Below are 12,102 nucleotides of genomic sequence, written 5' to 3'. Positions count from 1 at the left end.
TGAGAGTGTCGTCGGTGCTGGTCAAGACCCTGATGCTGTTCTTGTGGACGATTGCGATTCCTCCTCCGACTCCGTTGGTGCGGTCTCTGCGGGTGATCTTGTAGCCGTCAGGGATCACTATGGCGAGGTCGGGTGCGGAGGAGTCGTTCATCCAAGTCTTTGTCAGGAAGGCGACATCCGGGGATGATGTGGCGAGCAGGTTCCAGAGCTCGACGGCATGTTTGCGTGTGGAGTGGGTGTTCAGTAGGATGCATCAGAGGTGGTTGAGGTCTTTCTTGGAGGGTTGTTCGTCAGCTCTGAGGCTGGTGTAGCTGCAGTTCCGGCAGGTGAAGGGACCGTGTGTGCGTTTCGGGACAGCCTTGAAGCAGGTGTGGGTGCATCCGGAGTTGAGAGCGTGGAGTGTGCTGGCATCCTAGCGGTGGTGGTCGTCGTGGTGGGTGCGGGGACCAGGGGTTCCGGTACTGGGCACGATCCAGGCGCGGACGGTCACAGACAGGCTTGCCTTAGGCGTGCCTTCGGAGAGCGAGTGGCACGGCCACGCAGCAGCCATCATATAAGGAGATGTGGGAGGGAGGAGCAGCTGGGAGGCGGGAGGCAGGGGCAGCGAATGGGCAGTGAGGGGTGCGGAGTTGCAGGGGACACAGCGGCAGGAATGGGAGCGGCGAGCGCACCGAAGGCAACCGGGCACAATCAGGGGCAGCGAGGGGGAACAGAAGGCAAAAGAGGGCACAGAATGAAGGGGCAACAAGGGGAGCAGAAGGCAAGAAAACGGGCACAAATCAGGGGCAGCGAGGGGGAACAGAAGGCAAAAGAGAGCACAGAATGAAGGGGCTACGAGGGGAGCAGAAGGCAAAAGAGGGCTCAGAATGAAGTGACAACGAGGGGAACAGAAGGCAAGAAAAACCGGCACAAATCAGGGGCAGCGAGGGGGAACGGAAGGCAAAAGAGGGCACAGAATGAAGGGGCAACAAGGGGAACAGAAGGCAAGAAAAACGGGCACAAATCAGGGGCAGGGAGGGGGAACAGAAGGCAAAAGAGGGCACAGAATGAAGGGGCAACGAGGGGAACAGAAGGCAAGAAAAACGGGCACAAATTACGGGCAGCAAGGGGGAACAGAAAGCAAAAGAGGGCACAGAATGAAGGGGCAATGAGGGGAACAGAAGGCAAGGAAAACGGGCACAGATAAGAATGCAGGCACAGGGGGGAGACAGGCAACAGCTGTCACAGACACCAGAAGACAGTATGGGCAGTACAGGGAAAGACAGACAGCGACAGTGATACAAACCTAAGGCCTACCACTGGCCACCAGGGATGAGGCGCAGGTGGTAGCCTGCGGGTGGAGGAGGGCCTCAACTTCTACAGCAGCGGCAACTGGGGCAGGGTCAGGACACACAGGCGGAGCCGTGTGTTGGGGGAGCGACCTACCAACTAGGTCAAGGGTCGATTTTGAATATCTCAGTCTTGTGGAAGCTCTCATATAAGGAACATGTGCTGGTCACTTCTTATTCAGTCTATGGCCTTGGTTTGGAGCGGGTTGGTGTTTGCAGAGGGATTGGAATTATGAGTTGGATTTTATTTAACAAATCCAGTAATCCCTGCGTTTGGTAAATAGCTGACCCTTTGGTAAATTCTGGCAGGAGTTAAATGCTGAAACTTAACAGAGGGAAAGCATACATGATATACCGTTCCAGGCTGATGTTGGTGCAGTAGGTACCAAACTCTGCTTATTGTTCTCCAAGGTGTTATTTAGCACATTCAGGGCCATATTAGCAAGGGCAGTATCGCTGCTTTAGCGCCACTTTTTGCCGATAAAGCGGCGATATTTTTATCGCCCTATTATCAAGCTGTCGCTAACAACTTAATGGCAAGAGCGGCCGTTTTTTTACCGCTTTGCATGTCAGCGATATTTATCACTAATGACATGCAAAGTGGACGTTCCTCACTAAAAGTAATAGGAAGAAGTCGCTAACACAATTTCTCCCTATTAGCAATGCCCGCAAAGCGATAAATAAACTCACGCTAACCGCATTTATCGCTGGATTTTAACACCTGCTAAAATCTTGACTTAGCCATTGTTTTCTATGGGAGGTGGATTCTACGGCTGAATCCTCACCTGCCTATTAGCGACCTTTTCCTTAGCAATGGGAATTCATCGCTGGGATTCCGGCGTTATTGATGGAGAATCGCCGCTATCGCTGGTTTATTATCGCCTTGGAGCTAAACGTTGACAATAACGCGGTATCTCCGCGATCTAAACCAGCGATAGTCGGCGATAAAAAATACAGCGCTAAGCGTGCTTTGCGATGATTATCGGAAGTCCTTCCTAATATGGCCCTTAATATCAAAGGACCTGGAGGAGTCATTATTCACAGACTGCGATAAACAGCGCCATACCCTGGCATGATGATGATAAACTGCGGATCAGGACCTAAGAGTGTCTTTATGAGGGTTTTCTTGAGACTCCATGCGAATCTTAATAGGAAGGCAAAGTTGTACAAAGTTAATACACAGTTGGATTCTTACCCACTGCCCACGAGCTCAATAGTCGTCTTTATTATGTCAGTTACGTCGAAACAACCTGGTTCGTTCTTCACCCACTTCTCAACCTCCTCCATGGCCTTAGCATTGGGACAGGCGAAGTAGGTATCAGTGAAATGGTCACTGACGGTGACAGCGCAATGCGCCAACGGGGCCAGGGACATTTCAAGGAAAGTCCCTCCCTTCACAGCACCTGTTCAGAGAAATAGTACATGGGAGTGAATTTCAGTTTATAATATGAGCCCAACGTCTTTAAAATCATCAAACTGGAATCTTCATGCATCTGCAGCGCTCTTATCGCTAACATTTACACATACGGTGAGGCTGCCCAGTCTCCCTCAGGACTGGGCATATTACACCTTCACAGAAGAGCAGAAGAAGATGGTTATTTACAAGTGTTAAGCGGTCACATTAGGCCTGGGTAAATACAACATCATTTCACATGTTCATTTTTTAAAGTTGTAATCTTTCTTGAGCGTTGACATTTGATACACATCTGCTTGTGTGCCTGTATGGATAATATTCTCTGAAATGAATTACTCCCTCTGTACCCCCTTCCAAAATACTGCACCCTCCCATCACTGGACTGTTGTATTATGATTGGTTCATTGATTTTCTTCACAAGGATTGTGTTTGTTAGAGCGAGTGACTTTTGTCATGCATTTGATTATTAATATAACACCATTTATTTATAGTTTATTGAGAATGCGATGTTGTTTTGTAATAGCTTAAGGGTGGGTTTCTGGTTAATTCACATTCGTTTCGGTTTAGCCACGACACTGGGGAGTGCATTATGGGACTTGTAGTTTATGTTAGGGTTTTTGAGTCATTTAGTATAGCCTTAGGGGTCATAAGTCACGGGGTCAGGGTTGAGAGGAACTGCATTTGATTGGGCACATGGAGGGGAGGTTATGCTTTAAATTAACGGTCAGACCGCTAGTGAGAATAAACACTGTTATCAGGAAGGAGAGATGAGCACAAGGCGGTCCGGTTGCTTGCGGCGACTTTTACTAAGTATTTATGATAATTTTGAAAACAAGGGACATGGGTAGTTGGTTTAAGGATGCTTGTTTCCAGTCCAAGGGGGACCTGGCTTGGCAGTTCGGGCTGGACTGTTCCCATGAGGCACAGGGTCAAGATTGATTTGCATATGGCAATGTCTGAACTGGGGTGGCTTGGTGAGCAAAATAACGATGGATTAAACCCAGATCTGTGACTGGGGGTGAATGTTTTGCCAATGTGCAACGTTCCGTCCATCATCTTGTGTGTTTTGCTGTTCGTCCTATGTGGGAAGGGTATGCCCAGACGTGGGTCCCGTGCTCACTACGCCACTGGAGTCAAGCTATTCTGGCTGAAGAGGGGTGAATCCCTGAAACCGATCCTAGGATGCTTGATTCCGGTCCAGGGAAGACATAGCTTGGCATTTCGGGCTAGACAATTTCCATGAGGCACAGGGTGAAGACTGATTTGCATATGGCCATGTCAGAACTGGGGTGGCGTGGTGAGCAAAATAACGATGGATTAAACCCAGATCTGTGACTGGGGGATGAATGTGTTGCCAATGTGCAACATTCTGTCCATCATCTTGTGTGTTTTACTAATTGCTGTGCAGCTGTGATGAAGACTAGGAATGGGCACTGTCTATGCCCTCTGGGTGGGTCCCCACTGACACTCTCTCAAACAAATGTGCGCAAAATGTTGCACCTGCCCTTGCTGGTGCGGCACAGCTGTGAACCAAGTAAAGGGCAGGGCACCACTGTGCCTCTCCTGCCCCACTGGGACTCCTAACATAAAATGTTGCCAAACGTTGCAGCTGTCCGCGCTGGTGCGGCTCAGCTGTAAACAAACAAAGAGCAGGCACGGGCACCTCGGTGCCCTCCAGACCCCCACTGGGGCCCTAGACACAAATATGGCAAAACGTTGCAGCCGCTCGCTACGGCGGTGCAGCTATGAGGAAAACTCCTTAGGTTCATGGCCCCCAAAGACATGTGAGCAGCTTTTAATGAATCATGGACTGCTAGTGTCATTCCTTAAATTGAGTGGCGACACTGACAGTATGGTGGTCGTCTGAAAAGCTTGCAGTTATCTATGCTTTTTTGTCTGTTTTTTGCTAGAGAAATATAATTTAATTTTAGGGGAATCAGAGAGGAAAATGGGTAGTAAAACAAAACAGATTTTATTTTTTCGAAAATAAACATGGCACAACAAAGGCGAACTTGTATTTAATATATGTGCAGGCCACTGCTAACACTCTGAACCCTTGTAAGTGCCCAATGCTGAGAGCATCATTTCCTGCCAGAGCGACCCATCCCTAGGTACAGTAGACACATGGCGGCTGCGCGCGTGCACGATCACGTGCACGCAAGCTTTAGGCAACAGGCAGCACTTGGAAAACCCACATACAAAATGTTTCGGCCAGACCAGCGCATGCGCTAGATCAGGCGAGACCTAAAAATGACTATCGCTACAAAGGCCTACTGTAAATTGTTTTAGGGCTCCAGGCTATCTATGCAGTGTGGCATAGGTTCGAAATGCACGAACACCTGCGGCCGCCTCACGATGAAGAGCATCAGGTCTGTCTGACACAGTTTTAGCTCCAAGTGTACAGTAAACAACAACCCGTGGACGGTGGACTGGAATTATGTAAGCTCATCTGATTACACTTGCCCAGCAAAGACAAGGAGCATTCGTAATTCAAGTTAAATGCTTTGTTTTATAAAGGCCTCCACTGCCTGTTACTGTATTTCAAATCAAAGCCAAACATACCGAAGAAAGCTCCTTAACAAAACAATTAAAACCAGATACTTCAGATAAGTGTCAAAGCAAAAACCTGAAAAATAGTGTGAGCAACCTCAAAGGCGCATCACAACACACTCTGAAGCCCAAACCCCAGGGTAAAGACGATGCTCCACCACCGGAGCCACGCCCAACCACATACAGGCTGGCCCTCAACTTGGCAGCCTCAAAAAACCACACTGCTTCCCGCCATGGCCCCACAATAAGAATTAGTTGCCCGTGGCCCCTACAATCAAAATGAAAATTAGCAATGTGACAAAAAGAATTCAATTACAAAAGAAAATTAAACAAAATCCAATCGGTTCATAAGGAATCATCTTTACAAGGGACTGACAGGTAAATTAAATATGTCAAACATTGTATCTCGCTGTTGAGCTCACTAATTCAAAAGTTCAGTTGTAGTTTTCACACGGTGAGTGGTCTGAATTTCCAAATTGCCATCCAAAATGACAGACTTACTGACCAGCTCAGCAATATAAACAAGCATTGGCAAAGCTATTAGTTCTCACTTATTTGAGATCTCTTCGCTCTACCATTGTATTTTAGCCATATTGTAGATGTCTACTGGATATATTTCTCTTTTTCTGAAAATCAATAAATGATTTTTTTAAGAATGGAAACTGAGAAAGACCAAGAAAGATGAGGACCAAAGAAGAAACAAGCATTGGTATAGCCAATAGGTCTTGCCTTTGGGACCTTATAAGTGTTTAGCTAGACCTACTGCTTTTACCATTTTTTGTAAGCTATGTTGTAGAGTAATGTGGCTGCTGCACAGCATGCTTATAAGTTATAATAAAAAAGTATTATACGCATGTTTGTCCTTTAAATATCACCTGGAAGACTTTGGGTACAACTGAAGACCTTTTTGAAAAATGATTTATCATAATCAATGTTTTGCATATATTTTGCCCTTGAAATAGTGGCAACTTCTTTCTGCATGTTGCAATGCTTGTTTGTTATAGGCTTGTTTGTTATGAGAGGGGGGACATAAATAATGGAAGGATGGGGTTGGTGAAATAGTTATTAAAATAGAATGCGAGCAGGGGACAGACTTAGGGGACAGTGAATAGATGCCATATTCCAAGGATAGATTGAGGTGGTGCTTAGTAATGCTGTGGTGCTGCTGAGTGATGTTTAGGTGGTGCTCAGTAATGGTGAGGTGGTGCTCAGTGATGGTGAAGTGGGGCTCAGTGATGGTGAGGTGGTGCTCAGTGATGGTGAGTTGGTGCTCAGTGATGGGGAAGTGGGGCTCAGTGATGGTGAGGTGGTGCTCAGTGATGGTGAGGTGGTGCTCAGTGATGGTGAAGTGGGGCTGAAAAATGTTAAGGTGGTGGTTAGTGATGGTGAGGTGGTGCTCAGTGATGGTGAGGAGGTGCTCAGTGATGGTGAAGTGGGGCTGAGTTATGTTAAGGTGGTGGTTAGTGATGTTGAGGTGCTGCTGAGTGATGTTTAGGTGGTGCTCAGTGATGGTGAGGTGGTGCTCAGTGATGGTGAGGTGGTGCTCAGTGATGGTGAGGTGGTGCTCAGTGATGGTGAGGTGGTGCTCAGTGATGGTGAGGTGGGGCTGAGTTATGTTTAGGTGGAGCTCAGTGATGGTGAGGTGGTGCTCAGTGATGTGAGGTGGTGCTCAGTGATGGTGAGGTGGTGCTCAGTGATGGTGAGGTGGTGCTCAGTGATGGCGAGGCGGTGGTAAGTGATGGTGAGGTGGTGCTGAGTGATGGTGAGGTGGTGCTCAGTGATGGCGAGGTGGTGCTCAGTGATGGTGAGATGGTGCTCAGTGATGGTGAGGTGGGGCTGAGTTATGTTTAGGTGGAGCTCAGTGATGGTGAGGTGGTGCTCAGTGATGGCGAGGTGGTGCTCAGTGATGGCGAGGTGGTGCTCAGTGTTGGTGAGGTGGGGCTGAGTTATGTTTAGGTGGAGCTCAGTGATGGTGAGGTGGTGCTCAGTGATGTGAGGTGGTGCTCAGTGATGGTGAGGTGGTGCTCAGTGATGGTGAGGTGGTGCTCAGTGATGGTGAGTGTTGGACCCGGCCTCGTAGAATGGCCCTCCGTGCCCCCGCACCACCGAAACCTGGTGCCTGCAGCCCAAGCACGCGGCCCAGCCGACCTTTCCCACCAGGACACCTGCACCAACCCCGGACATCCCCGTCCATGGCCTCTCTCCTTTCGGCCACCCCGGGCCCACGTGCCCACTCCATGCAACAAGATGGCCGCCCGGCTCCAGCACGACCCGGGCCTCGAGGCGCCACTCCGGCTGGAGGACATCACGCTTCCAGGGGATGAGAGAGGGAGGAGCAGTTTCTATCGCACCTCCGAACTCCCCTGGGACGATGGGTTTCGATCGGCCCTCCGGCCTCCCTGCGGGCTGGCTCCGTGCCTGCTGGGTGTCTGGGACTCCTCCCGACCCGGCCCTGAAAGGATCAAAAGACAATAGCAGGAAACCCCGACAAGCGGCCCCCAGGTGACAAGACCCCTGCCTGCGCAGACTCCGGACATCAAAGCGGGGTCGACCTATAACAAGGGGTGCTCTGAGACTGTCCGGGAGATTCGACGCTGGAACAACGAGAGCCTGCTGACGTGGTCGCGGCTCCTGGAACCTGAACCCACCTGAGCCCTGCTGAGTGACTCGCGGCTCCCTGAAGATCGTAAGACCTCCAAACTCGTACCTGAGCCCTGCTGAGTGACTCGCGGCTCCCTGAAGATCGTAAGACCTCCGAACTTGTACCTGAGCCCTGCTGAGTGACTCGCGGCTCCCTGAAGATCGTAAGACCTCCGAACTTGTACCTGAGCCCTGCTGAGTGACTCGCGGCTCCCTGAAGATCGTAAGACCTCCGAACTTGTACCTGAGCCCTGCTGAGTGACTCGCGGCTCCTTGAAGATCGTAAGACCTCCGAACCTGTACCTGCGCCCGCTGAGTGACTCGCGGCTCCCCCAGACTCTCACGGTCCCGCCGGACCCCGACTCCGACCACGTATCCCCCAGCTGGAGGATTGTGAGCTGTGCGCCGGATACGTCCCTGCTTTGAACCGTTACCAGAGACAGTCCCGCTACCCCCTACCTTTCAGAGACTCTTGAGCCCGTGCTCGCCGTGTACATATTTGCAGTGATACCTATTTGATAAAGCTTGTTTCTGAGAATACCCAGTGTGGTCTCTCTGTGTCGTGTGGTGCCAGAAGTACGATCCTAGTTGCGAGATTCCTCCCCCTGGGGAATCTCTCGCCAGTGCCCGGCTACAATACTACACGGGTGGGACTCAGGGAAGTCAGGACCCCCTTCCGGGCTCCTCTGAGGTCGCCGTCTAACATTGGTGGCAAGCGACGGGATTCGGGCCCATCACCTAGAGATCGTACAGTGAACAACGGACGCACGACCAACAAAGATGGCAGAAGGAAGCGCCATGAGCTCCGCAGAAACCAACGCCAACAGAGTGTTCCAGGTGGAGCATCTGGAAGAATACACACACAAAGAGCTAAAACAATTTTGCAAAGAACTTAAAATCGCTACCACTGGCCTCAACACTAAGGAAGACTTGCAGAAAGCACTGAAAACTTGGGTGGAGACCGGGGCATCTCGCCCGGAAGGCACGGGGGAGCGCCCCGACGAAGCCGAACCCCCTCCAAGTGAAAGCAGCGACAATCAGGTGCGAGGCATTGTACCAGACGGGGGCCTATCCCCGGAAGAACTCGCGGACAGAGAGAGAAGCCGCAGTCATGAACTCGAGTTAGCCAAACTCAAAATCGAGGGCGAATTGAAGTTAGCGGAGAAAAAGCTAGCGGTAGAGCAAATGCGCGTACAAGGCGAACTGGAAGAAAAGAAGCTCCAACGGGAGCACGAAGGAAGAAAGCTCCAACTAGAGCACGAACGCAGCTTAAAAGAACTCGAGCTCAAGGCCCGAAATGAGGACGGGAGGCCCTCGGGGAACCGAGAGACGGCCCCCCCAGCGCAACAGAAGGTCCACATCCCCAAGGATGTGGTCAAAGAATATTATAAAAACAATGACATTCAGCAATGGTTTCGGGCCTACGAGGTCGCCATGACCTCCCATCGGATTCCACAGAAGGACTGGGGGGCGGGGTTGTGGGGGCGGTTTCTGAGCGAAGGAAGGGACACCCTGCTCGACCTACCCCTCTCCCTGCAGACCTCCTACAGCCACATGAAAGAGGCTCTCCTCACAAGATACGGCCTCACCCCAGAAATGTACCGCCAACGGTTCCGGGACTGCAGGAAGATCCCGGGCACCACCTGGGTGGAGTATGTAAACTTTTTTAGTCGGGCCTTCGATGGGTGGGTCAAGGGCAGCAAGGTCACCACCCTTGCCGAACTCACTGATCTCATGTTATGGGAACATCTGGCTGCGAACTGCTTCGTAGAGCTACGTCAACATCTGCTGGATAGCAAGCTCACAGATCCCCGGAAGCTGGCTGTGGAGGCCGACCGCTGGACCAACACCCGGGTCTCCCGGGGCATGGTAGGAGAGTACCCCCGAACCAGTCAGGGACCACCCCGCCAGAGAGGGGGAGGGAACCAGGGAGGGCCGAGAGAGTCCCAGCCTAGCCCCCCGAAGACACCACCTCCACCTTTCCCGGCGCCCCCCCCACCAGTAACAGGGCCCCCTGGGAGACGAGGACACCGGGTGACCGTCACATGTTTTCGTTGCCAGAAACCCGGGCACTACGCCAATGACCCAGAGTGCCCCATGGCCACCCAAGTCACCCCTGCGAGACAGATAGCAAACGTAGCCCTGGGGGAGGAGGTTGAGGAAGCCGAGGAGTGGGAACCCGCCGCTATGGCCCTAGTATCCCTGGGAGATAGGGAAATGATCCCTGGTAGCCTCCTACCGTCCAACACACAGAAATATGGGCAGCTCGTCAAGATCAATGGCCACCAGGTAGAGGCCCTGCGGGACACCGGGGCCAGTATCACCGGTGTCCTCAGGCACCTAGTTCCCGAGGAGCAGATCCTCCCCAATGTCTTTTGCCCCGTAATATCCGCAGACAATAGGGAAAGTATGTGTCAGGTAGCCCTGGTGCCATTTGAGTGGGGAGGGGTGATAGGTAAACTCAAGGTGGCCGTAAGAACCTCCCAGCCGGTCGACTGCCTCTTAGGGAACGACCTGGAGAGTTCTCCCTGGAAGCACGTAGAGCGCAAAGCCCACCTAGGAATGATGGAACTCCCCGAGTGTGTGTGTGCCACCACCCGATCTATGACAGCCCGACTCACTCCCCGGAGAAAAGTCGAGGGCACCCCGGTCGAAGAAGCCCGTACCGTCCCCGCCGAGGGTCCTCCCGTTCCCCCATCGGAAGGGTCCGTCGCCAGCGACGAACCCGCACCATCCGACCCCGCCCCGGTCCCCGAGTTGGGGGATCTACCCGAGTTGGCCCATTGGCGCCACGAGGGCGGGCCCACCCGGGAAGAATTTTGCCGGGAGCAAGCCACCTGTCCTTCCCTGGTCGGGCTGCGGCGCCAGGCCGAGGGCCAAGCCGCAGGTGACCAGACCGGAACGCACCGAATCTATTGGGAGAATAACATCCTGTATAGTGAGCAGAAATCAGTGGAGCTGGGATCCGGACGGGTACTGGTGGTACCCCTCCGCTTCCGGTATTTCCTCCTGGGCTTAGCCCACGATGTCCCCCTCGCCGGTCACCTGGGTCAGGACAAGACCTACAGCCGTCTCGTGACCCATTTTTATTGGCCCAAGATGAAAGCAGCGGTAGAGGCACACTGCAAGTCCTGCCCCACGTGCCAAGCCAGTGGGAAGAGTGGGGGGAAGCGCAAGGCTCCCCTCCAACCCTTCCCGGTCGTCAGTACCCCCTTCGAACGAGTCGGAATCGACATCGTGGGGCCACTGGACCCCCCCACCTCCCAAGGTCACCGTTTCATCTTGGTCCTAGTAGACCACGCCACCTGCTATCCAGAGGCTATTCCCCTGCGCACCATTACGGCCCCCGTGGTGGGTCGGGCCCTGATGGGGATCTTTTCCAGGGTGGGTTTCCCCCGCGAGGTCGTGAGCGATCGCGGAACTAATTTTATATCAAGGTATATGACGTCCCTGTGGCAACAATGTGGGGTGTCCTATAAGTTCACCACCCCGTACCATCCCCAAGGGAACGGCCTAGTAGAGAGGTTTAATAGGACTTTGAAAGGGATGATCGCTGGCCTAGAAGAGCCCCTCCGGCGTAAGTGGGACATCCTGCTCCCCTGCCTCTTGTTCGCTTACCGGGAGGTCCCCCAGAAGTCCTTAGGGTTCAGCCCGTTTGAATTACTCTATGGGCACCCCGTCCGAGGTCCCCTCAGTTTGGTTAAGGAAGGGTGGGAGGCAGCACCCCAGACCACCCCCCGAGATGTGTTCCAATATGTCCTGGCCCTCCGGAACCAGACCAGGAGGTTCCGAGAACTGGCCGAGGCCAACCTGGAGGCGAGTCAAGAAGAAATGAAGCGCTGGTACGACCAGAATGCTACTCTGGTCGAGTTCCAGCCGGGCCAGCAGGTGTGGGTCATGGCCCCCGTGAAGCCTGGCGCTCTCCAGGACCGATGGACTGGGCCCTACAAAGTGGTTGAGAGGAAGAGTCAAGTCACCTGCTTGGTGGACGTCCAGTCGCCTCGGGATCCCCTCCGGGTCCTGCACGTGAACCGCCTCAAGCCTCACTTCGTGCGGACAGAACTGAGCCTCCTGCTGGCCACCGATGACGGGGCCGAAGATGAGTCGGATCCCCTCCCGGACCTCCTGTGTGTCAAGGAGCAGGATGGCTCCGTGGAGGGAGTGAACCTC

At 52.8% G+C, this 12,102-nt stretch overlaps 1 protein-coding gene across 1 annotated transcript in view; it reads right to left on the bottom strand.

The window, feature by feature from the left end:
- LOC146829974 (indolethylamine N-methyltransferase-like) overlaps window positions 1–12,102 on the bottom strand; it is a 154,665-nt gene that overhangs the window by 77,517 nt on the left and 65,046 nt on the right. Inside the window, exon 2 of the mRNA XM_085604225.1 lies at window positions 2,524–2,731. Within this exon, the coding sequence (XP_085460351.1) occupies window positions 2,524–2,731 (208 nt within the window). The remainder of the gene's footprint in view (window positions 1–2,523; window positions 2,732–12,102) is intronic.

This window comes from Triturus cristatus, chromosome 5_1 (genome assembly GCF_964204655.1).
Source record: "Triturus cristatus chromosome 5_1, aTriCri1.1, whole genome shotgun sequence".
Lineage (NCBI taxonomy): Eukaryota > Metazoa > Chordata > Amphibia > Caudata > Salamandridae > Triturus > Triturus cristatus.
Note: the sequence above shows the minus strand (reverse complement) of the source record. Positions and strands in the feature narration are given on the sequence as shown.